The sequence below is a fragment of the Pollicipes pollicipes genome, unplaced genomic scaffold (genome assembly GCF_011947565.3).
Source record: "Pollicipes pollicipes isolate AB1234 unplaced genomic scaffold, Ppol_2.1 Scaffold_4881;HRSCAF=5763_pilon_pilon_pilon, whole genome shotgun sequence".
Lineage (NCBI taxonomy): Eukaryota > Metazoa > Arthropoda > Thecostraca > Pollicipedomorpha > Pollicipedidae > Pollicipes > Pollicipes pollicipes.
In genome coordinates this window covers 11,429,612-11,456,212 of record NW_023596576.1, presented here as the reverse complement: position 1 = coordinate 11,456,212, position 26,601 = coordinate 11,429,612, and the positions used below count along the sequence as shown (strand labels likewise).

The 26,601-nt window shown below is 53.8% G+C and overlaps 1 protein-coding gene across 2 annotated transcripts; it reads right to left on the bottom strand.

Moving 5' to 3' along the window:
• Window positions 1-974: 974 nt before the first annotated feature.
• Window positions 975-26,166, bottom strand: LOC119101011 (mannosyl-oligosaccharide 1,2-alpha-mannosidase IA). Of its 2 annotated transcripts, none has more exons than XM_037224252.1 (10): window positions 26,106-26,166; window positions 22,927-23,703; window positions 15,967-16,185; window positions 11,556-11,735; window positions 9,098-9,311; window positions 7,174-7,401; window positions 5,657-5,795; window positions 4,013-4,157; window positions 3,415-3,531; window positions 975-2,888 (listed from the first exon to the last, which is right to left on the bottom strand). In XM_037224252.1, exons 2-10 carry the CDS (start codon window positions 23,494-23,496, stop codon window positions 2,763-2,765), a joined length of 1,938 nt encoding a protein of 645 aa, XP_037080147.1. In that variant the 5' UTR covers window positions 23,497-23,703; window positions 26,106-26,166; the 3' UTR covers window positions 975-2,762. The 2 variants fall into 2 exon arrangements, with proteins under 2 accessions (XP_037080147.1, XP_037080148.1); XM_037224253.1 differs by lacking the exon at window positions 26,106-26,166 and adding an exon at window positions 26,047-26,088.
• Between the last annotated feature and the right edge of the window lie 435 nt (window positions 26,167-26,601).

Genomic DNA, 26,601 nt, shown 5'->3' with positions numbered 1-26,601 from the left:
AAGAACGGCTTAATTCGGCGGAACTCACGCGCTTGGACGTAGACCAATGCGTACAAAACTGAGGTTATTAGCCGGTTCATAAAGGTGTGATCAGTGAAATTTCAAACATTTTAAACGTTCCGAAAGATTATTCACGTGAGTGAAAGGGAGTGCTCCACATTTGTATGGGGTTTTGAACTAAAATAACCATCTTGAAGATCATTCGGTGCAGTTCACAGCCCTGCTCTTCGCAAGACCGTTATACCTCTCGTTTCTGAGCTACACGCCCGCGAAGATATGCAGGCTATTTGTGCAGGCTATTTCGAGGTCACCCGGGCATCTATGACGACTTTAAAGCGTCTTTCAAATCCTGCCATTCTATTGGTCATGCGGCGGCCAAGGCCGATACAGATATAATTGTCGAGTCGTACATATCTGGCGCTGGTGAGTGTGATCTCCAAGTATAACGGCCGTCAACGACGTCTAGATCAACGTTGTGCAGGGTACGATGACGCAATCAAATAATGACATATTGAAGGGCATCTTTCCAGACAGAGAAATTCTATTGAAAGGAATTCTATGCTTGAAATCATTGCCTGGAAATCATGCATTCATATCTTACGAAGGCAGTTCTTATCTACCCTTAGTTATTCACGGCGCATCTAACTACTGATCTTTTTGAGGGAGCACACATCGAATAGCCGTGGGACGGCGGTTCTGTATTAACCACGCGATGGTTTGCCAAAGACTACAGAAACAAGGTGTTTGGTTTGCCAAGCGGGAGGAAACCGTCGCTGAAAAACGTGTCCGGCTCGTGCGCTCGTCAGAACTGACGTCCCGTTACGACCTCCTGATGTTTTTGCCCAGTGCCGTTCGCTGGGTTATCCACCCAATGGGCGACATGCACTCCAAGTGTAACCCACATTCACCGTTCCCAAGATCGTTTCTGAAACATCAACCGAATAAACCACACCCAAATCAAAGACATACCAGACAGCTGTGAAAATTCCTGATATATTACCGGTGGTCACAATCTCTTAACACGATATAATCACGTACGAAAAGAGCATCTTCGCATCACAAATAATAGCCGTATCCCGTGAGCGGGGGGCGCGCAGACGCCCCTGGCGCGGAAGATCACACCCAGTGCCAACGGCCGGTCCGGAACGTTCCCCTCCCAAGTCCCACATACCCCGAGCACACACCCGCACGCCAGGGACCAGACGGCACGCGGCGCCGACGGACCCGACTCCCCAGATACCCTTCAGCCGGGCCCCAGCGAGGGAGCGTGTCAATCCCAGCCACAGAGTACGCGGTGCGGAGGACCGGCCGGAGTCGCCACTCTGCGACGGACGGGTTTCACCGCAGTCTCCGAGGAAGCGCGACCACGGCGCGTGCGGAGGGAAGCGCTGCTGCTCCCATGTCGCGTCAGCAGGCGAGACACGGCACTACACGGGCTCCCGGGCTCCCTGCTCACGGCACGCTACTGCAGCTCACCGCCCGAGGCTCCACGGCACTGCACGGCCCGGGCTCCCTGCTCACGGCACGCTACTGCAGCCCACCGCTCGAGGCTCCACGGCACTGCACGTCCCGGGCTACCTGCTCACGGCACGCCACTGCAGCTCACCGCCCGAAGCTCCAGCCGGCGTCGTGGAATGGTGCCAGTCGCGAGGAACCATCGGGGACGGACGCTGGCGATCATGTGAGCCGAGACATTGACTGAACCGCGGCGTCCCCACACCCCATACCATGTGTTGTACCCAGGCGGGCGCCCACGCCCGGAATGTCAGCCGACGAGCCACATCGCCGAGAACACAACAGAGTGCATATGGACAGTAGTGGTCTGAAACGCGCCGCCGTTAGACGGGAGGCGGAGCTCTACTGAGCCGTCCAGCCGGACATTGGTCTCAAGAGCTGCCACCTTCACGCGGAGCCTTCCCCATTTGTATGCTGCGGCGTGCATCAGGCAGCTCACAAACGCAGCACCGCGCGTTTTGACCAGACCGATCGGTCAACACTTGTGTTCCTAAGATAGCTGCCATTTCAACCGCATGCGGCGCGAATCAGTCGCCGGCGAGTCCCGAGATAATGCGGCCAGTGTTCGTTTCCGTGCGTACATAGTACATACGTCATACAGTACACACGTCAACACTGTTGACCATTTGCACCCTGAGCTTACTTACATTTTTAAAATATCCACTGTATGTTTCAATGCAAGATTGAGCGGCGCCTTGTTTTAAAACGTAGCTTACATCAAATCCGATAAACCGACCACCTACAAAGGATCTCTGAAACAAATTCCCTGGACAACCTGTTTGCTGGATAAATATTAATTGGGGAAATGTAAAATATTTGAAAGGCATATCTGGCTCAAAACAGCTATGCAGCTAAAAAAAAACGTTATGAAAAAAGTGAAAGCCAAATAGCCACCATAACGAGACTTTTCAAGACCAAAGCATTCCTCGTCGTGTGCGCCTCGTGTCGCGTATGTCTGACTAGTCATCACTAAACTCGTCCTATTCGTGGTCCGTAACATGAAGTGCAAGGCAAAACAGGTGCGTCCAGCCCGACCTAAGAAACAGCACAAACTTTCTCACAACTGCTCCCAACATAGCGCCAGCTCTTGCTGCGCCTATTGACACCCGCCCGCCCGGCACAGCTGCACGCAGCGCCCCTGCAGCGGACCGGCCGCCTGGCCCGCCACCTGGCGGCGGCGGGTGTCGGGTGGGACGAGGCGTCGCCCAGCGGGCGGAAGGATGGGGCGAGGCCGGCTGCCGCGCCGCCTAGCTGCCACTCAGCTGGCGGTACCGGTGGTTGACGCCCTTGATGGGCAGCGGGTGCGCCTCCGTGTTGAACACCCACTCGTCCAGCGACAGCAGGCTGTTGTCGCTGAACAGCAGGTACAGGTACTGGAACACGGAGTGCGCTCACTGGACGGCAGTTACGCAACATCACTGGCTTGAGGACAACAATAGAGGCTAAAACGCAGCAACTCGACGAGCCCCTGGTTTCGGTGCCGACAAGCACCAGAAACGTGACATCATAATCCATGTGGTTGTCAAAGATCTCATCGCCACACAAATATTTGACGATCACATCGGCGTTCTCAAGCAGCTCTCCCGATGAGATCGGAGACCGATATCAGATACCCGAACCCAAAGGTGCCCGATCTCCATACAAACATACACGTAAATAAGACATGCGTATTGGGGACTCCACCAAAGGGAGCCCACCGCCTCCCATCAGGCTACGAGTACCCGCTCCTGGGATCCGTTTTTGGGAAACCGAGGCCCATACGGCCAACAATTCCTCGGCCACACATAGTCCAAACCAGCGGCCGGCGGCGGCCCTCCGCCGGCCAGCCCCCCCCCCCCCCCCCGACCGGTCGGATCGCCCGGGCCGCCAGTGGGCGGGCGGGCCGGCTGCTGGCCCCACCTTGAGGGTCTCGGCCAGGAAGAAGCTCTGCTGTACGTCGTCGTGGCGCGGAGCCGGCGACTCTACGTCCTGGATGCCCGAGAAGCCAGCCTCCACGCGGCAAAACTGCTCGATCGCCTGACGCACGGACACGAGCCATGGACACGCAGACGGTGGAGGTGCGCACGCTGACGGAGACGGGCGACAGGCGGCCTCGCGCGCGCCGACGGACGACGTCAGACCACAGCCAGCCAAGAGTAGTGCTATGTAAGTGTGGGATGAAGACGGTACCACAATGTTGACTCGTCCATCGATGTGCGGAAGGCTAAGTCGTGATATCGGAACACATGCGTGTACGGCGTCCGCTCGAGACGGGACTCGATCACGTAAAATAGAGCAAATGCATAGGCCAGCACAACACCGGCCCACACGCATCTTTCCATACAACAAAGGCCTCTCCACTTCTAGTAGCAAAAACTCCAAGCCGACAGCAATCCGGTACTGAAGCTGACCACCTGAGCGGGGATGGTGCGAATGGCTGTCCATGCCCAGTGCCGCCGTCACGAGCCGTACCTGAGCCGCCTCCCACCGCGTCCAGTGGCGCCGTCACGAGCCGTACCTGAGCCGCCTCCCATCCCCACTCGCGGTACTTCTTGTCGCCGGTCAGCCGCCAGAGCACGAAGTAGCTTTCGATCACCTCCGGGCGCAGGATGTAGTACCTCTCCTGCAGCTTGATGGCCTTCGCCTCCAGGTTGTCGGTGAACCTAAGTGAGCAGCCCCAGGCCATCAGGACCGATCTCAATGTCCACGCGTGCGGCGCGGTAATGGCCGCACACATGTGATGGCTGATGGCACGTACGTGGTGACTGATGGCCCGCATGCGATGGCGGATGGCACACATGAGATGACACAAGTGATGACCCTGACGAAATGCTAAGTGTTTGAAACAGCATGGTTGTTATGCCCATCAGCAACGACCTGATCATCGGGAATACATCTCCCGTACATCTGCCACGCAGATGTCATTGATGGTGATCTCTGCATGACGTACAACGCCCTAAGGTATCACCGAGACTTAACAGTTAAACCGCTGCAATCTTTTCCAGAAGGTGACGTTCCAGTTGCTCTGTTCAGGCTCGGTGAGGAGCTTTACCGCATCCCAGAACTACCAGAGAAAAAATCCCTTAACACGTGCCCGGGTAGCCGCCTAGATACCCTTCGCTCGGGTGGGGGGGGGGGGGGGGTCAATTTGACCCCCCTAAGGTCTCGGCAACTAAGCTACAAACAGAATGTCGACTTGTACGTGAACTCACTTAGGTCAAAGTTTGAGGTTTCTAGGTCATGACCTTTGGTCAAATAAAGTCAAGCAAGGCCAAATTCCAGGTTGGTCTCAAAAGTGCCCCCAGAACGAAGATTACTGTTTCTATGCAAAAGGCCACATGCTTATTTAATGTCAGTGACGTTGTTTGACCTTTTGAAGGTCATGGTGAACAAAATGATGCAAGACTGCTCTGAGTTTTGCATTTGAATAAGCGACAAAGACTACGCTAGGCAGTATGTTCCTAAAACACAAAAGGCTGACCTGGGTCATTTTAGGTCAACGAACTATTCTGCTCTCTAAGAAGTCCATGGAAGATGCATAATGCGGTTCCCACTATCAATAAATTCGAAATGAGCACCAGAAACTGTCCCATACAGCAAGCCCTAGGGAAAAAGAACAGGTTGGTTTTGACCTTGGTCTGACCTTTGTACCTGACCTCAGCTCAATGTATTTTGCTCATTCAATTACTGTGTTGTCTAAGAAAGCATCCCAGAGATGTATAGCTTCGTCTAACGTTCCGTTGTTGCATCATATTAAACGATTCCCTAGAAATTGCCTTCGCTGGCTTTGACCTACCATAGGTGAGCGATCTTACAAGGTAAATATAAATTTTTAACACCAAACGATCACGATCCGCTACTCAATTGTCTGCAGCTATGCAAAATTTGGCGCGGCTGCGCCGCGCCATTCGGAAACCCTTCTGAAAAAGCTTCGGGGAGGGAGAAGACATTATGACCCCCACCCGAGCGCGCGTTAAATGGAATGATTGAGGAAAGCACCTAAAGCAGGTGAAACATTTGTTATCAAGATCCCTACACGCGTGCCCAGACGAATTTATTTTCCTCTGGGACACAATAATCATAAAAACCCTAGTTTAAGTCACATTGCCTCCATAAGGTCTTCTCAGCCGTAGAAAAAATCTTCCCCGGTAGCGGCACGAACCTGAAGCTCTCCGGTCCCAGCTTGGTAACAGTGCGATCGTATGACTCGTGGCAGGTACGCGTGATCTCCTTCCCGATCTTCAGGTAGCGGTCTGTTTTGTTGTCGGGGTCCTTGGCAGCACCGAGCGCGTACAGCCCACCTAGAACACACCAGTTGCGTCGGGTGCATTTGATATAAGCGAGAAGGGGTTCTAAAAGGTCTCTTGCCTCTGACGTCATCCTTTTGCAGACGCGGATTTCTATGGCGGCCTTTGTGGTCGGGATGTGCGTCAGAGGTCAACCCAATGCTCCATTAGCTCCATAAACGTGACCGGGTGGACCTTCCTAAAACAGACTCCTGCTCCAGAAACAAAGACCATTTCGGTAAATTTAGTCTGAGGGCGTAGAACTCAACCCAGAGGGAAACCTTTTCCAGAACTGCTTTCATCCTCATCGGATGCCCAGTCGGTAGCTCACTGAAAGCGATGCCAATGTTAACGGACTCGACAAAGCCGCAGCCTCCAGCGATAGCACTACAGGTTCGATCAGTCGGCCTCAGATGGCCCAGATCGGCCCGCATTAACAAACATCGAGGCCCCACAGCACGCTCCGAACCAATCCCACATTTTAAACTGGTTCTGCGGGGACAAATGCAGCCGCGAGAACACTATCCAAACACTCAACGCCAAGGTGGTACTTAAGCTTATTACAGAGCAGTCGCATTGCTCACGGACCGACCCCCGCCAGCAGTCCGCGGCACAGAGGCGCTCGAGACGCCTCGAGACGGCGCAACTCTTTCTTTTCAGAGCGATGGAACGTGCCCCGAATATTTTACGTCTTCTGTTGTTTGCGTTGTTTGATGGTGTTCTGGGACGCACTGACTGCATTGCCGACTCTCCGCCCAGGCACGAACATCGTAAGGTTTCATCGACCTACTTTATACGCGTTCCAGAGTGCCGAAGAGGCCTCACCACCAGAAATAGCACGCAGGAATGAAGATCACATGCAAACAACTGACTGCAAAGTAATCCGAATGTAAATTGATTGGGGGGGGGGGGAGGCGTAGGAATCATCCTCTGGGACATCACCACAGATGACATGTAAAAATAAAAACACCACACTGGTTGGCAAATGGGAACAGGAAGCGTATATTGCGGGCTCATGTGCACTTTCGCAAAAAAAAACAGCTAACCGTCCGAGATAATCGACGAATATCGAAACTAACCACCCTTGGCGCAGGGGCTGCACATATCGCGAAGCATACCGCAACCATATAGCAGGGGCTATGGTATACAAGGACATATCTTTGCAGCTCTCGCTTCGCCGCCTCTCAGCGGGAAACGGACCGTCTGGGGAATCACTGGCCGCTTTGGGACATCCATATCTAGCCACTCGAAACCTGAACGACATTTCGAGTGGCCATCGTCGACCTCACGACGCTGTGAGGAGAGCTCGCGAAGCCGCCACTTCCCACCTGAACCCCGTGTGCGTCGTCGCCGTCGGCCTGTACCTCGCCCTCAGCGCGCGCGCGCGGCTCACCGATGAAGCAGGCGAGGTGGTCCATCTTGTGGTTGGGCCGCTCGTTGAGCAGCTCCGACACGTAGGTGAGGCCGCCCTGGCTGGAGGTGCGCACGAGCCGCTCGGTGACGTTGCCGATGGCGTGTCGGTAGAGCATCAGCGCCTCGCGGTCGGCGCCGCCCGAGCGCAGCCACTCCTTCAGCAGGTACTCGTAGAACGAGTCGCCCAGCGCACCCACCGATATGTGGCCTGGGGGAGGGGGGGGGGGGGGCGCCCAGTCAGCAAGGCTCGGGTCCGTCTGGTGTGGACGGCGGTCGGTGTCCCCGCTCAGATGAGCTAGTGGGGACATCAACCGCTAGCTCATCTGGGCAGCTGGTAATGTCCACAGCTGGTGTCCCCGCTCAGCTGAGCTAGCGGGGACATCAACCGCTAGCTCAGCTGGGCGGCTGGTGATGTCCACAGCTGGTGTCCCCGCTCAGCTGAGCTAGCGGGACATCAACCGCTAGCTCAGCTGAGCGGCTGGTGGTGTCCACAGCTTGTGTCTCCGCTCAGCTGGGCTAGCAAGGACATCAACCGGTAGCTCAGCTGAGCGGCTGGTGGTGTCCACAGCTGGCGTCCCCGCTCAGGTGGGCTAGCGGGGATATCAGCCGCTAGCTCAGTTGAGCGGCTGGTGGTGTCCACAGCTGGTGTCCCCGCTCAGCTGGGTTAGCAGGGAGACCAGCCGTCAGCCGAACCCAATGATGGGCTTTCCGATCCTGGAGGTGCCAGTATCACCTCATATGGTCCCCAGGGGCTTACACCACTGAACAGGTGAGATATGCGTGTGGTTTCGTCGTACCCCTGCATATCAAGAGGATCAGATGACTGAATCACGGCTTCAAGTCATACAGCGGTCACGCTATACAGGGGGCACGGTGGTCATCGCTCCAATAGATATATTTGCTTTTGAGGCATTGCTAGCCGTTAACTCAGTTAGAGTGCTTGTTCCAACCGATTTGCATCGTGCGGGCCTGACCTGGCGTTTTCGCGCCGTGAGGCAGGTTACGGCAAGTTCATATCTGCCCGTTTCGGTCTCACTCAGTACTTGCATAAGTCACTCAACACGAACAGAAAAGCTCGTAGTGTCTTCGCCATTCCCATGCTAACATGCCTCCGAAAGCCTCCCCGAAGCGCAATGCTTGTTAAGCAGACAATGACGCGGGCAGCACTCGCTTCCATACTTACGATTCCCTTGACAATGCGTTTCTAAGCCTCGGCGTCATCGTGGGCTTAACAACTCCATTGCCAGTGGGGATAGGATGCTTTATGGCGGGCCGAGTGATTTAAGACGCCCCAGAGAAAATTGAGCGCAGTCCTCGCACGCGGTGACGTGTGTCGCGGACGCTCGGGCGGCCGTCTGTGAGCAGGGGCTGGTGCTCGATTGGCGCCTCGAGAGACCCCGTGAACTGGCCACATCTCTGCCAGGAGCTGGCAACGCAAGTGATCGCGGGGTGATAAATGGGCAAATAAATAAGCTATGAGAATGCTTCCACTGTCGCTGTGCTGTGGTATCAATCACAAGCTGTCCACTCAAGGTGCGACAATGTGAGAAATAAGATACAACTGGTAAAAGCGATAAAAATGATCGTGGCACAATCACAAATTATGTGCAATGACGCAACTTGCTTGCCAATTTCTCCGTGACCGATGACGCTAAACTGACCAGCGCTCTGGCACAGCCGCTCACCAACACTGCTACTTGTCCTCGTGCCTGAGCTGCGGAGGAACCAAGGCGGTCACACAATGCGTTTAGCCAATACCGTGTCCGCCTCCGTCTGCAGGCAAGTTTTACTGTTTCACGCCACTAGTCCGCTCTCCAGCCTCCGCATCGTCACGACCGCCGACGGCACAGCACGCGCTACGCCACACGCGCCGCGGCGGCCGTCGCCGCCGCTGCCTCACTCACGTTGGCCCCACTTCCCCGTCTTGGGGTGCAGGTAGTTGGGGTACAGGCCGCCCGGCTTCTCCAGGCCGGCCAGCACCTGGCGGATCTTCTGCACGCGTCGCCGGAACTGCGGGTCGCCGGTGACGTCGGAGAGGTAGCTGAACTCCATGTGCAGCGTGCCGAGCTCCGAGAGGATCGAGCTGCCGCCCGACGCCCAGCCGTAGTTTTTGGCCTTCTGCGCGGCGGAGACGGGCGTCATGTGAGCAGGTGAGCTGGAGCAGGGCACGCGGAGCGGGGCGACCGGCTCGTCGGACGCCACGCGCGCTGAGCGCGCAGCACGGGCGGGTGTGATTAACCAGTGGTGTCCCGGCAAAATCCCCTTTATCGCATAGGTCCGTAAATCAGTCTGCTCATGTTTTTAGACACTGTTGATGCGCGACTATGGAAACTCATCCCCAGCGCAGCTACCCCTCGGCTCTGGTACTTCCCTGTAAGGGCCGGCGACAAAGCACACTGAGCAGCCATGGCACCTTCTCTCAGGCGATGGGGTGGGAGTGGGGTGACGCAATGTGCCGCAGTTCTGACCCCGCTCCCTCTCATGGGGTTAATATTCAATCGCCTTACAAGTGTGGGTGGGGGTGGGGGGGGGGGGGGGACCCAATGGACCGGCTCCACATTCGACTCCAAGTGAGATATACAGTTTCGCCTCATTAAGGGCGCCGCGGTAGGTTTTTGAGTGAGTCCAGCAGGACTCGACATCAAGACGGCGCCAATTAGATCAGCCGTCACTTTTCTCGTGATCGCGGGAAATACATGAAATGATCGCGCAAGCAATGTGCAGAAATATCGGCACAGCGGAGCTAATGCACACCAACCGCTGCCGGGACGCGACAGCTCGCCAATACGCTAATGCAATAGCCACGGAATGATCGACATTGGCCGCTTCGGTCGCCGGCAATTTGCTCCAGCAATGGACATGTGCCGTGACTATTGGACAAATCCGGCAAGGAAACCGCAACTGTGGGCAACAAAGGCAGCTGGATTCGGGGGCCCCAACGCTTTAGCCACAAATAACAGCAGCGATAAGCATACTGCGCCAAAGTGCACTTTGCATACTGCACACAGCAATTTGCATGGGACGGGAACACGGCAATCCGTTTAAATGGCCTAAGCCAGGTCTCTTCGGAGCCGCCCGTGTGGTGTTTCATCATTCAGGCTTTACGAGGCCTGCGTTGCCCATAAATCGCGAGGGAAAGCTTTTGTACAGAACAGACTCACACAAACATCAAACTAGGTCACGCTGCTCCAGATACAAAACACAGTGCGCCATTCGCCGCCTTATCAACCGCCATGCGTAGGTTTGGCTGACAAACTGCAAATATGCGAATATACCGTGACCGCAGACGTGCATTGCCTGAAATTGCGTGCCAGTGAGCCAGCCAAAGCGTTCTGCGTCTCTCACGACCCCTCCCCTCAATCCAATCACACAAATCCTGCCGGGCAACTTCACCGGACCGAAACAATTTAGTGCCTGTAGCCCCCACGCCCGCCTTAACAGTCACGAATCCCGGGTCCACGTGGGGCGGCCCCCCACGATCCCCTCCCTCCGCTCCGTCCGAGTCCGGGGCACGGTGACGACCCGTGACGTCACCTGGCCCAGCGTGGCCCCGGCGGAGCACCGCGAGGCTGCGGGACAGTGCCGGACGCCGGGGCCCGAGAGCGTGTGGGTCATCGTCAGCAGCGTCACCAGCACCAGCCTGCGGCACGTCGATCTGGTGCGGTTGGTGCCTGCGGTCTGCCATGTGGGCGGCTCACTGCCAACGCAGACACCTCCCTCATGCCAATGGGGTGTTGCGTTGTGGTCGAGGTTGTGATGAAACATAACCCGGGGTCGTATGTGCTGCAGTATTAGCTCCGCATAGCTCAGCACTAGCTCCCTCCGACAACGAGCTGCAGAGAAAGCTTGATGCCACTGTGGGCGGCATCCGAACTGCGCGGGGTGTCCCTCACTCATCCCGGTGGTGGACACGACCAGGCCGTAGGGGATAGCCGGTGGTCCGCGCAGGGGCGTCCTCCTACTCACCCCCGTGGTGGGCACGACCAGGCCGTAGGGGACGCCGGTGGCCGCGCGGGCGTCCCTCCACTCACCCCGTGGTGGGCACGACCAGGCCGTAGGGGATGCCGGTGGGACCCGCGGGGCGTCTCTCCACTCACCCCCGTGGTGGGCACGACCAGGCGTAGGGGATGCCGGTGGCCGCGCAGGGCGTCCTCTACTCACCCCCGTGGTGGGCACGACCAGGCCGTAGGGGATGTCGCTAGACCGCGCGGGGCGTCCCTCCACTCACTCCCGTGGTGGGCACGACCAGGCCGTAGGGGATGCCGGTGGCCCGCGCGGGGCGTCCCTCCACTCACCCCCATGGTGGGCACGACCAGGCCGTAGGGGATGTCGCTAGACCGCGCAGGGCGTCCCTCCACTCACCCCCGTGGTGGGCACGACCAGACCGTAGGGGATGCCGGTGGGCGTGTCGAAGGCGGGCAGCAGGGCGCGCGCCGTCTCCAGCGCCCGGTCCCGGAACAGGGTGTCGCCGCTCAGCGCGAAGCACGACAGCAGGCCCCCCACGTACCGGATGTTCATCTCGAATATCGACACCTCCGAGTCCTGCAACAGGGGCGCGGCGTCCGACGTTTACTGCGAGCAACGACACGTCGAGTCAGAGTCGAGCAGCAGAGTCCTGCAACAAGATCGGAGTGTCGAATGTTTACTTCGAGCATCAACACCTCGAGTCAGAGTCAAGCTGCGGAGTCCTGCGACAGGATTGCAGCGTCGAATGAGCATTTCGAGTATCGACACTTCCCATTCCCGCACGATGATCGCACAGCACAGGTGTTGGGGCTTCTTCCTAGCTTCACAACTTCCCAGTCGTGCAGCAGAGCAGCGCACGTGGACCAGTGAACAAAGGAGGCACATCGGACGGCGCTAGGCGTTACCACCGTCAACAGGATGTCTTGGCTGGCAACGGCGTCATTGCTGTTATCAGAAACGCCCATTGAAGGGTTCAGGTCATCAGAAAATGTGTTGTAATTTGGCTTCTTCTAGGACAAGGTACTGAACACGCCAAAAACATTTCAATTCATTTCCCGAAACGAGCCAAGCCAAGACCGTGATCCAAACGAACGAGCCAAGCGGCCGTAGCCCAAAACAAAGCTTGCCAACATAGATAAATACAAAACTAAAATACCGCTACCTCCGCGCCCTGCCTTCGGTCGTGGCGACACGGACTAAGATCTCTGTCATAATGGGGAGTTCCGCTGATGCGTAAGCGCCTCCTATAAGGCTCAGGCATAGACTGGGACCATGCGAAATTATTGCTACATAATTCAACCACTTATGGAAAAAGACGACACTAATGTACCGAGGGAGCGTGCCGCGGACTTGACATTTGACACAAAACGACTTCCAAAAAAATATCTCAGCAACTCGTGTAAAATCGCAACAGACATATCCGGTTATAACATATAAAACAAGCACAAAGCACAATCATACGGTTGCATCCGAACAACTGTCTCGAAAGCCACTGCGCAGCGACGGAGCAGGGGCAGCTCCAATCCAGTTTACAACCGGATTAAGCAATCTGATGGTTTAGATCACATTTTCATGGCGGTTGCTCAGCTACAAAGGTTCGTTTGTGCAATTAATTAGAGCCCGAATACGTGAGCTGCATCCATGCGTACCGTAAAGGAGGCCTCAATGAGCCTGAGCCTCGCTGAGTTGAAGAGCCTTTATGAGCTCTTCAGCTTTACTTGGTGGCTGAATTCGCTCTTGAAATTCCGAAACCCTTTATGCGCAGCGTGATATCACTGCCGGGCATTTATATGCGCCCTGTTCGTATCAAATTGTCAGGCAAAAAAAGAACAACAATGATGAATGTGTCTGGTTTCAGAACGATCTCGACCTAACTGTAACAGCTGGATTCGCGTTACAGAAAACGGCCCGATCGGCCGCCGCTGAATGAGACACGCTGGCGTGACACGCCCCTCCACTGGGACCGCGGCCACCGAGGGCACGTGCTGCACATCGGACCCGAGACCGTCTTCGTCCCACGCCCGCCGAAAGCCCCTCCCCTCCCCCTCCGGTCGCCGGCCGCGAGCCGCTCCACGCCGATTCCATCGCCCAATCGGTGGCAAAGCCTCCGATCGGCCACGCCGCCGGCGGGGATCCGCGGTCTGATCCTGCGGCGTTGTCACAGCTCCGGACGCCAGCGCTGATTAGTTCCGGCGCTCGCCAGCCGTACCTGGCGCGCGCGGGACCGGCGCATCACCGCCCCACCGAGACGGAATCCGAGCCGACAGGTCTAGCAGATATGCCCGCTCTTGGGAGCCGCTCATCCCATCACCGCACCGCCGAGGCGGACTCACAAACCGACAGGTCTAGCAGATATGCCCGCTTTTGGGAACCGCTCATCCCATCGCCGCACCGCCGAGGCGGACTCACAAACCGACAGGTCTAGCAGATATGCCCGCTCTTGGGAACAGCTCATCCCATCGCTGTGGACACTTACCAATCAGTTTAGCATGATGACGTGAGTATGGGGTGGAAATGTGGCAAACCAACCTCGCAAGTGCGCATCAAGCGAAGTAATGACGCATCGAATGGCGACGATTTTGCTTATGACGATTAAAGCAGCCGGCTCTGAGAATTGAGAAGTCAGGAAGCATAAAGTTTGGAAGTTATCAAAACATACTTTTGATCTGATCTAGGGTCACTGTTTTCGCAAAAGCGGAAGACATCAACCATCATAAGTCGAGTGGTGGACAGCTTGTGATGATCAAAGGAATATTCAAAACATACTTTTGATCTGACCTAGGGTCACTACTTGCGCACAGGCAGATGGTAATTAATCATGATAAATCAAGTGGTGGAGGGCTTGCGATGATCATAGGGATAATACTGCGATCTGAGTTGCATGCGAGCAAAACAAAATTGGCACACAGCGAAAGTGACCCCTTTTGACCTGACCTACGGTCACCACTTTCTAAACTCCGAGAGGGAATCAACGAAGCCTAATCGGGCGGTGGTTGTTTTATGGCAATCGGAACCATGCGTTCTGAGAACTGAGTTATCCGCAAGCAAAATTTTGAGAATTCGTCAAAACTAACTTCTGACCCGACCCAAGGTAACCATTTTCGCAACTGCAGGACGGAATCCGTAACACTTAGTCCTGACTTCTCACTTAATCATGTTGAATAGATTGGTTCATGCTCCAAACGGATTAAATGCGCGGTTTTCGAGGATCATCATATCTGGTAGGTACGTCGGTGCCCATCGGTCCCATAAGGTTCCACCTCGCCCAGAGTCGCGCGAAGCAGGTGGCTCAAGGGAGCCGCCCTGTCCGCCGGCGAGGCCTGCGCCTCACAGCTGCGCTCTCACGCACGAGGAGGCGTCCTATCACGCTTGCGGACGCCGACCGGCGCGTGCGGCGGGCCCGACGGCGCGACACTGTCGCGCGTCGACGCCCAGATCGCCGCGACAACGGCGCCTCCACGGCGGCGATCCAGGTCGGCCACGGAGTTCTTTTGTCCGACGGCGACGTCCGTGCCGTGCGGCCCGCCTCGGCGGTCACGTGGCCCAGATTGGCCAAAGGTCGCGCTCGCTGCCGCCGGGTCGGCGCAGGCAAACAGGCGGATCGGCTTACGTGGGCACCGGCAGACGCGGGAGGCGGGCCTCACTGGCTTACGCGGTCGGCTGCCGCCTGCAGACTACCTGCGAATGACTAGGGAGGAGAGACGGGGCTCACACTGGCCCACACAGTGGGCAGCCGCCTGGAGACCGCCTGTGAATGATGAGGGAGGGACGGGCAGGGCTCACAGTGGCCCACGCAGTGGGCGGCCGCCTGGAGACCGCCTGCAAATGACGAGGTGCGGGGAGGCAGAACAAGGAGAAAAATAGAAGACCGGACAGAAAGGCCGAGAAATAACAAGGAAGAGAGACAGATGGGTAGATATAGGATGCCGGCGGAAGACAAAGAGGAACAGGGACATGGACAGAAATCACGAACAGGGGGACAGGAACAGAGCGTCAAATATAACGAACTAATGCAAAACAAACACAAACAACACAATAGAAGCAAACGGCACCGGAGGAAGCGAAACGCACGGCGGTCAACACCCATCTGCTCCCGGGCGTTAATTAATGACGTTATCTCCACCGGGTCCGAGCCCTGTATCCCATCCCCTCCCCACCCGACCCCACCCAGCAGCCCGGTCCATTCACGGCTGCATCCTGTCACTGACAGCAGCGCCGGACCGCCATCCAGCCGTGCCGGTCCGCTGGGCGGCGCCGACCCAAAAGGGCGGCGGCGGCGCCAACGGTAACCGGGCTTGTACGGGCCGGTGAACGCGGCACTCGCGCCGCACGCAGGGGGTGTGCCTGCCCGGTCGCCCTCCCCGAACGGTACAGGCTGCGCGACCTAATTCTGCGCTCATGACTCACGCTCGTGGAGATGTGCTGGACTATCTTCCGTAAGGACAAAGAGGCCTGTTTGACATCGGTGTGGGAAAAAGAACAGTCTCTGACAGCTCATAAATGCCAATTCTCGGGGAGATACGCGGAGGTTCGGCTCTTTGCGCCGTCGCAGCGCCGACCATATCAGTATGCCGTCGCTGCTGTGCAAAATCGTATGCACTGCATGCAACCACGCGTGTACACGCACGACACTATCCCGCGGCCCACCACCCGAGAACCATTCAGACAGTCTCACGTTTAACCCGCTTCCTTCACCTCGCCACCCCGCCACCACCCGCCTCACTCACCACCTGCGACACATCCAGACAGTCTCACGTCTAACCCGCTTCCTTCACCTCGCTACCCCGCCACCGCCCGCCTCACTCACCACCTGCGACACGTCCAGATGCTGCTTGATCCAGAGTCGGCCCTCAGCGAACTCGTCCGTCATGCCCATGATGAAGAGCGTGTCCATGGCGTCGACGATGGTGGCGCCCATCGGCCGGCGGCCGAAGATGCCGGCCGAGTGGCTGCGCTTGCTCACCGGCCGCACCTCGTTGGCGCCCCAGGCGTAGCTGGCGTAGCCCCGCCAGGCGTGCTGCATCATCTGCCGGCACGCCGCGCCCGGGTGGTGGGTCAGACCCCCGAACGGCGCGGGACGGGTAGACAGGGCAAGTGACGGGTCGTGACGGGTCGAGGCATGTGACAAGTCGTGACGGGTCGAGAGGGCACGTGACGGGCCGTGACGGCACGTGGCAACGAAGTGCCGCCAGGCGGGAGGAACCGGGACTGATGGGATGCGACCGGCAGGAGCGGGCCGGCTCTGAAGCTAGTGTCTGACGCAGTTGGATGGCGGTCGTAATGGTGGAGCTAGTTAGCAAATCAAGAGAGAATACAACAGAATGCGCTGGTATTGTTAGACCAATGCATTATCCGGCCGTGTAAAGGATTTTGAGTCTGGCCAGAGTCCGGTCATAGCAAAATGAGACAACACTTAAAAGAAGACGGATATTAGTCGAACTAGAAACGTAGAAATGGTGCTATCGTCTAAACAGAACAAAACAAAAAATAAAATCAAAAGAAAAACAAAAATCACCGCTTTGGCTACAGCGACTTTCATCCAGGAATGGCTTTCTAAGCAGCGACATTACATCCGCGCCTATTCCTGCACAGCTTTGAATGGGACAAACTCGTGTTCCTTGCATGAAGGCTCCACGAAACGCTTTGGCACGTGATATACTGCATTCATGCTTTCGCCTCCCCCGGTTAACGAGGCATGAAAAGAACAGCAACACGGTGTGGGCACAAACAGCCCAACTCTCATACCGTTCGTTTGGGCGAACAGGTAGGTTCATCCCGTACTATGTACACACACGTCCATTAAGCGTAGAAAAAGTTCCCCACATAAGTTGAAAACGCCGAGTTGGAGGCGGATGAATATCCAAGCACTACCTTGGTAAGCCCAGTGTTCCACTTAAAGCCTGCTTTTGGCCAGTCCGACTGCCTACACATCATCTGTGCACTTAGCATGTGTAAGTCTGTGTGTGTCACTGGGGCTTTACGACGCACTCAGCTACTGGGGCTATATGGCGTCGCCTACCTCTCACCCTGGCAGGAAGGGCGGGCACCGCGGGGAATCGAACCCCGTACCTCTGGTTTCCCAGACGTGCAGTGGTAAACCACTACACTACCGGTACCTCCATGTGTAAGTCTACAATGCATGACAGTATAATGATGCGCGTGTCATTAACACAGCGTCAATACTAATGCGCACCTAGACATGGTTGTGAATTTTTGGAACGAGAACCGGGCGGGGCGCCCAGCCGGGTTTGACGGCACTATCCGATCGCTCCGGGAATCGGGCAGGATAATACAAGACCCTTTCTGGTGCACTACCAACCGTCGCTGCCTTCGAACTGAAAAAACAACAACTGGAACCTTGACAACATACCTTTCTGGTGACCCTCCCCCTCTGTGCAATCAGAGCAGGTGTAAAAAGTGCGTTAAGACCTGATAACAGGTACACAGTCTGAGTCTTGTCCACGTTGCAGCATCTTCCGCAGCGCCAGTGCCAGCTGACCACGCGCCTCGTCCGGCACTGCGGCGTCCTGTCTGTGACCCAGTTCAAACCACACTCCCAAACTAATTCAGCCACTCACGGCAGCAGCGGCCGTTCATTAGGATTAGGGCGTCGGCTGAGAGGATTGGAACGAGTGGCGCGAGCCGGACGCTCGTGCTGTTTCCTCTCGCCCGGCGGTTCTGACCCCTGACCCCGGGCAGACGGAACCAACCGGGGTTGAAGGGGCGGACCGGGCAAGCGACAGAATTATGGGCCAAGATGGCGCTCACAAACATAGAATGACGGGGTCAAAATGTTGCCCACCGAGTTTCAAAACATAAGACTCTTGCTGACATGCATGTGAGAGCGGTAAGCAGTGAATGACACAAGAAAAAACTCCCATAAAAACGCTTCAGAAACCTACGCGGACAGCTATGTGTAGGGAAATCCACGGAAGCTCCGACGGCAGCGAGGTGGTGCCGAGTCATTGCCAGCTGACCATTGGTGTTCAGGGCGCGCTGAAGGGCGCCAGCGGCCGGCAGTATCTGTGGCTCCAGGCCTTACTATGTACTAAAAGGTGGCGTAACAAGGGGTTAACTATCAACAGACATGACCGTGCCCCACCCACCCCACAAGACGCTAAAAAAAAACGAAGGAAAATGTTGGAAAGAGACCATTTGACACATTCTCTCATCGCTGATTGCCAATTATAAATGCCGAGCTAGCCCGGGTATACGACCGTGAAAGTCCGAGCATAGCTACCCAAGCCTCCGCCAGCGTCAGGTGTATGCTACTGCAACTTCTTCAGTATACTCGTAACTATCGACTGAACCGTTTGGTGGACTGTAACACTGAACTTTGGGACCTGTCACAGCGGAACTCTGACAAATCGACGCTCATCAGCGTCAAATCTGCTTCAAATCAAACCAATCGGGGCGCGTCGGTCTTTTTCTCCAGCAGCTACGGTGATGTTAAAGGGTCTTGGTCGCGCCATAAAAGAACTCGGCCTGCTAAAAGGTTTCCTAATTTCGCCTTTCCTACAAAGGAGGACGATTCTGACAGCCCTTAACTTGTAGAGCATCAGCACATCCGGGACATCTAAGATATTGCCACTTTTGTGCTTTGCCTTCGGTCGAAACGATGAACACTCCCGTGGAGAAGTACTTGCAGGCGGCACCCGCTTCCACTGAATCCGTCTCAGAGCCATAACCCCGCAAAATCCTTACAGCGTGACGACGTGGACGATAACACAAATGGAGTGACTCTTCGCAAGCCCAATCTCTACACTGCCTGTAAGCCTTGCAAAATCGATTCAAGGTAAATGTCACATCGAGAAGCATCTTACAGCAGCCGTCATATAAGCCCCCCCCCCCCCTCCCCCCTGCTTCTGTTCAAGCACGAGCACAAAGCACTGGGCGTATGGCAATGATGCGATCATTCAAGGCGAGGGCCATGCCAGGCTAGAACATAAAAGCTTCCCAAATTTATGTTCGTAGACATCTTCTAATGAACACAGTTCATTTAACTGTTTCCATGAGACCAAAAGCTGCCTTCTAAAAATAGCCACAAAAGCAAAAGCCGTGCCGTGCTGGTGTTTGAGTAGACGTAGCACAGCTGAATAGAAATGGTAAGAATGATGCAAATGTCTATGCTACTATAAACCACGCGCTCGTGTGCACATCCCGTCAACTTTTGCTGGTTCGCCGCTCATAAACAGCAAGGGCTGCGGAAACCAAGAGCTGCAAGAGCTGCGATGGATTTGAGTTACCGTGGCTGCAACCACGACTTCTTGCACCACACCACACCTGCCCAATATGCACCTTGGAACAGCACACCCTCTGCATAGTTTGGAGGCGTGCAATCTTCGAAACTCCAAGAGGCACGAACTGGTCTCGCGGTCATCTTCATGTCAATAGCTCGTGTATTGGCGGACCTTAACTTTCAATGGCATGAAGATCAGTAGTATTGGATATCCTCTCACTGTCGTTACCGTTTACGCACTCTGTAACCCTCTCGTTGGCGGTGGGATGGCACGAGAAGATTCGCGAGATGGGATCGCGTGGCAGTAGCACGTGGGTTGGTGATCTTTCAGAATTTCGAGCGCTCTGAGATTTCCACCAAATGTTCTGCTAGCATTATTACCATTATCTAAATGTGTGTCCACCCGTCCATCAGGCGATCAAATGCACGTGACTTAGCTTCACCCCACGAAACACTCCAAAATGAAACGAATACCTTTAAACAAATTACCCATTGCACAATGCTAGCCGCCTTACGAAATCGGGATTTTCGTAATGTCTGCCCATCGGTCATGCACTAAGCCGTCCAGGCTTGGTGCCAGAACCATCTGGCAACGTGATATCCGGCATGCCGCAAGGCCAGCAGGGGCGCGCTGCTGTTATGGCTGGGACCGGATCTGACCGGTGGGACGCTGTCGGTGCCTACAAACATGGTCCATTGTTTTACCGTAGGAAACGCAAAGTTCATAAGTAGCCAGCATGACCTGGATAAGCCTCGAAGCTCGGTTCATAGCTCGGGAACGGGATCACAGCGAAAAGCGATCGGCACATTTGCGAGTCTTAAAACAACGGGCAAACGCACTGGCAAAAGTGTGAATCGATGTAGACGGTCGCGCAAGTGCGCTCGTGCGGAAACAGAAGATTAAACGATCTTGGAGGGTTTTCTAAACCAAATGTCAGAGGATCTCAGTGACCCAAGCAGATAACGACATGAAACAAAGTGCAACGTACATGTGCACGCATCGTCTTCAAATCAGCCAGTCAGCCCAACACTGCTCACAACACCGCCCACAGAGACGCCAGCATTCGACCACGCAGCGGTCAATGTCGAGGTTTTCGAGAGAAGAAGACCTGAGCACAACCCGCCAGCGCCTCAACTAAGCACACGGAGGCAAGAATCTGGCAAGGGTGTAAACCCGGTTTATTTTCACCAATTTCCACTCATTGCAACATTTCCCGTTTCCGTCACTACACAAAATGTCGCCCTCATTTCCCCGTCAATCATCGACTGCGCATTGACATTCATGTCCAGAGTTTGTATTGCGGTCCTCCACGCGGAGGATTTCCAATATATATATATATATATATATATATATATATATATATATATATATATATATATAATATATATATGTTACATGAGACCCATTCATGTTTGCGCTGGACACCTCGTTGTCAGACACGCACCAGAACGGACACATTTGCATGCTATTGTGTCATTCGATGCTATTGTATATACATTATATATATATATATATATATATATATATATATATAATATATATATATATATATATATATACAGACGGACGCATTTGCATGCTATTGTGTCATTCGATGCTATTGTATATATATATATATATATATATATATATATATATATATATATACAATAGCATCGAATGACACAATAGCATGCAAATGCGTCCGTTCTGGTGCGTGTCTGACAACGAGGTGTCCAGCGCAAACATGAATGGGTCTCATGTAACAAGTGCCGTAAGGAGCTTTAAGAATTTCGGTGGTGGTTTGGACTTAAAGGGCGCGTCGGCGTTGAGGACTTCAAAAATTTCGAGCTAGCGACTGAACACGGAATATCGTTAGGTCAGTTCCAAGCGGAACGGGTACAGACAAACTGCATTAACCTCACAGAAAAATCACAAAAATAAAAACACAACACTTATGAAAATTCTGGCCAAGAAATGTTTTCCAATTGAACAAAATACTGAAATAAATTGCACAGCGCGCAATGCTGGCTATCTAGCATGAACATAAACCGTTTTCCTTCAGTGCCTGGCGCACGAAACAGCCAAAGAAGCCGACGCGTTCTATAACGCTAATCTTCAGTGGCTAAATCCGCAGCGCAATCTGACGTCGGCGTCACAAAAACACAGCTGACGTCAGCCACGCCGCAATCAACTCGGCCATTGACTACCGAAATTGTATCATTCAAAAAGGCAGCCTGTTCAACGCGAGTTTACCAACGTCCCACACCGTTGTTTGTTGGCAATGGACACAGTATTGCAACCAAACGAACGAAACGCAAAAAGTGGGGTACAGCAACGCTAAACCGCACGGTCATCCACCTATGTCGAATGACGACCGGAATTGAATACTTCGCGGTTTGAAACCGGGAGGCTAATTTCCGGGTCAACATAATGACGTGTTGTAAAGCCTTCATGGAGGCGCTACCGGAACGGATCCCCAATGGTAGCGTGTCACATTCGAGCTGTTCGTCACTTCCTGCCCCGTTAGTTACGAGCCAACACTGAATACTGCTGCAATAAAAGACGCCCTAACTCTACGGCAATCCAATACCCAACACGTTCACGTTTTCGTTCTGCCGCGCGAGGAGAGAGAGAGAGAGAGAGAGAGAGAGCGAGGCGAGAGCGAGAGAGCGAGAGCGAGAGCGAGAGCGAGAGCGAGAGCGAGAGCGAGAGCGAGAGCGAGAGCGAGAGCGAGAGCGAGAGCGAGAGCGAGAGCGAGAGCGAGAGCGAGAGCGAGAGCGAGAGCGAGAGTGAGCGAGAGCGAGAGCGAGAGTGAGATGAGCGAGAGATCGAGAGAGCGAGAGAGCGAGAGAGCGAGAGAGCGAGGGAGCGAGGGAGCGAGGGGGAGCGAGGGAGCGAGGGAGCGAGGGGAGCGAGGGAGCGAGGAGCGAGGGAGCGAGGGAGCGAGGGAGCGAGGGAGCGAGGGAGCGAGGGAGCGAGGGAGCGAGGGAGCGAGGGAGCGAGGGAGCGAGGGAGCGAGGGAGCGAGGGAGCGAGGGAGCGAGGGAGCGAGGGAGCGAGGGAGCGAGGGAGCGAGGGAGCGAGGGAGCGAGGGAGCGAGGGAGCGAGGGAGCGAGGGAGCGAGGGAGCGAGGAGACTCCATTAAGAACGCAAGATTAGGCAATACGGCATCCAGTAGTCTCGCACCGTTTACGCACCGACCCCTGCGCGCTTCTCCGCCCCCATAGGACATGGAGTTGTACTGATTTAAAGCCAGCTGCAGGGGTCAACTATCGTTCAGGATCACAAATATGTGCTCGAAACAGATAGTGAGCAAGACCTCTTGCTACGTCTGTACCGTTTCTTACACCCATACCTCTAACCACAGTTAACCATTTCCAACCTTCACCGAGGATTTGGCAGCCATCGACATATCCATATACTAAAGAGCTGTTCCACCCAGGTACAAGCTACGCCGTTTACATGCAAAAAGCCACGCCAAGATGTCAACGATGCCCGATAAGTTCAGCATCAGAGGCTTCGAACCATCTGAGCAGCCGCACCTACCTCCTTGATCTTGCGTCGCCTGAACTGCATGACGGGGTCGGCGTCCTCGCCGCCGGTGATGACGGGAGGCAGCGCGGCCACGCGGACGGCCGGCCGCTGCTCCGCCGCCCCGCCGGCGTCCGCACCCGCCTCCTGGGCGGCGGCGGCGGCGGCGGCGGCGTCTGCTCCCAGGCGAGGCTTCGCCAGCGGCGGCGGCAGGTCTCCGGCGGCCTTCACCTTGTGATAGAGCTTCTCCCGGTCCTGGGCCACGTGCGGGTCCTCTATCTGGTCTCCATCGTGCCGCAGCGGGGATTCTCTGCGACCGTTGGCCAGGGGTGGGGGAGGCAGCAGGAAGTCCTGGCCAATGTCCTGGACCCGCTTCTGCATGCCACCCAGACCGTCGATCTTACGCAGGCTCTCGCCGAAGTCCGGTGCGAAAAAGATCGTTCCGAAACAGATAAGAATAAATGTTACGACAATCAGCATCAGTAAATGTCTTTCCTTGAGCCTGCATGCTTGTCTCGTTGGGCTGGCTGGTGCAGCACTGGAATTCTTCACAAACCTAGGTAGGATATCGCTGGTGGCAGCCATTTTCAGTCTTCTATACAGCTGAGGTGTTTTTCACCATCACTGATCTAAACTCCTGGTGAGGCAAAGGTATCCACCTATCATGTAGTCTCTGTCAATCAAACAGCTAACAAATGCTTGTCTACCAATACAACAAGTTGGCCCTTCAGAAGACTACACTCCATTCTGCAGCACTTGGTGATGGATTGATCATAGTCCTTTATCAATGTCCTGAAAAAAACAAGAAAAAATTGCCTTTAACCCTTGTCTCACGTGCCAGGCAATACACAATGCCTTAATGTCACAAGTGGCAGCCACTGCAGGCTTCAATAGTGTTCTAGCTAAATTTACCAGCAAAATAATAGTCAAAGGAACGTTTCACAATGCAATGGTCAAACACTGCAGTGAGGAAAAAATGAAACAAAATAAAACAACAAAACATTACCAAGGGTAAGCACACAGCATCTCCCAACACCTCACAACTCTGATCTAGCACATTTGTATTCCAAATAACTGCAGCTCTTACAACCCTTCTCCTACCACAAACACACAGCATCTCTCCACACCTGAAGAGTGAGCTCATTTACATCAAATGCCTGGATTGACAACTGAAAAACCTGGTTGATTGACCATCCCTTTAACTCTAAGCATGCTTTGTTAACTTTAAGCTTCATCCCATAAACTACACACTAGTCTTCTGTCCATGTGCATGGATGCAACTCCAGTATGCCACTCTTGCAGCCCACATAATAGTTTGTAGTACATCAGTGTTTGATGTTTGATGACTTCTACCAGGTATTGGTAGATGGTATGGTACTGAAAAGTATGCAGAATATTTAAATGTATTTGACATTTTTGGTTATTACTAATATACACAATTCCTCAAACCTGATTGTGCTTAGTGACAGCCAAAATAAAAAAATACTGAAGTATACCCATGCTGATGGTGGATATATAATACCAGCCATGCTCCACTTACCTGTAATTTTTACATGAACACAAACACCAGGGGAAGAAGGCACTGTCAGCACACCATGGTCCTCCCTCTTCTTATGACAGTGCAGCATTTGAACCCAAGGTGATGCATGGGATGAAATAGGTGCTTGGCCATAAACTTTGGAGATTTCATAGTAGATTCTAACCTCACAAAATGCTGAAGCTGATGAAAATATATGAAGCACATGGAGTACTGATGACTAAAATGCATAAGATGTTGTATGCTTAGTGCTATACAAGCTGTACTCTGTATCTAACTTCCCCATTACTAAAATGCATGAGACTTTGTATGCTTAGTGTTATACAAACCATACTCTGTATCAAACATTCCCATTGCTTTCACATTGCCCTTAAACATCCAATAAAGGCAACATGTTGTTTAACTTTTCCAACAACTGAATGCAGGATACCAGCATTCTCCTTTGAAGTGTGGATGTAAAAATGCAGCATTAACTAATATCAAAGAATTATCACCATCAGGATGATCTATTATCATAACAGACAAGCCAGAGCAAAGGTTCACTGAATGGGTTGCTAGGGCAAGACACTACATAGATTATGGATTATAATTATACCTATGTACAGCAAACTACCTCATCTATCAGTGCTTAGGTAGCCAGCCTACTAAAGACTTGACTTGCTGAGTTGAGCCATGTTGTGAGATTTCAATCATCTACTGGGTTCACGTTATGCTATTGCAATTAAAGGCCTCCCGCCACCACTGGGTTGGAACACATTAGTTTAGGTCAGTTACTGTATGTGGCCACATTCAGCCTCCATGCCCACATAAATGATATGATCATTCCTGTGATTTCTTTAACCTCCTCCAAACTCACCTCAGACCACCAAGAAACTCAACCTACCTTCTCCAAAATCAAACATGGATTTCAGCAGGAGGATGGATGAAGTCTGCATGTTGACAATGGTGGCTGATAAATTAGATGTTATTCATCCATTTATCACCTGTTTTCCTTTAGTGCTAATGAGTACCTGATGACTATAGGGATACTGTGACCTGCTCTGCTGTTCTGTTCAAAAATGTCTCAACTTTGCCTCCATGGCCTGTAGCAATTGTGTGTGCATTGTTATTATCAGCAGTTTATGGGTTCATGGGCTCCTAGATACACTAGCATAACTGACATCAAGTATGTTTTTCTCTCAGCAGAGCATTCACTTCATTAATCATTTTCAATTATCACCCCTTATTATAAAAGCCCATTGGAACTAAATGACACTCAGTTGCTGAGGCTGTATGGAGCTGCCAGCCTTGTACCCAGGCATGGCATGCAGGCATAGCAGGCATATGTCTATTGGTAAATTTTATGCTAGTATTCTATGAGTTATAATTTCATTTATCATCATTGCAATGGTTCATTTCACATCACTTTCATTACAATATTGTCAATGGCATCACCATTTGTATTAATTTTATGTCATTATCGTGGACAATTTTAGCTTTCACTTCTCCCCATGTCGCCACCATACACATATTAAACTCAGATCACGCGGCCGACCTCATCCAAACCCTCTCCGCTCCGGGGGCGTTCCAATGGCCACAGATCCAGTGCCACATCCGACCTCCTCTGATTCACTCTCATCCCTTTTTGGATGTCGCTGCAGAACAGGGTCACACTCACCAAGTATCGGCGACTCGTTGCAAAACCCACCCGCATCCATCCCCCAGCTGGCCACTACACAAAACACTCAACACGGCGCAAGCCGATCCTCCCTTCCAACAGCGACAGCACTCGTCTCACGCGCGTCAGGACGAGAGCAAGTTTCGCTGGCTTTTGACGGCAAACAGCTGTACGCCGTTCCTCATTGGCTAATGTATGATTTCACGACAAATCGACCGCGTATAGGTATACACGCGGTATGGCGTATACACGTATATGGCGTATACACAGGGTCAGGGTCTACGGTCTACAGTGTCAGGGTCTTGCCCATTTTGGGCGCACCATTTTGTCCCTCCGCTCCCCTAAGATTCCGTTGCATCCCCACCGAAGCTCCTCCGCCGCTACACGGGCCTTCCAGATTGGGGATTATTTTCAATGATCTTTACACAGATGTTTTCACGCTCATATCGCATACGAGACGGAAGACATCGCGCGCTCCCTTGTACTTACATCTTGT

What these genes read in the sequence shown, in the direction of transcription:
- LOC119101011 (XM_037224252.1), bottom strand. Translation starts at nt 23,496, where the DNA reads ATGGCTGCCACCAGCGATATCCTACCTAGGTTTGTGAAGAATTCCAGT. An exon ending in ATCTGGACGTGTCGCAGGTG is followed by an intron (nt 11,736 to 15,966) that starts GTGAGTGAGGCG and finishes CCCCTGTTGCAG; the next exon opens with GACTCGGAGGTGTCGATATT. An exon ending in GGGGATGGGAGGCGGCTCAG is followed by an intron (nt 3,532 to 4,012) that starts GTACGGCTCGTG and finishes TCCGTGCGTCAG; the next exon opens with GCGATCGAGCAGTTTTGCCG.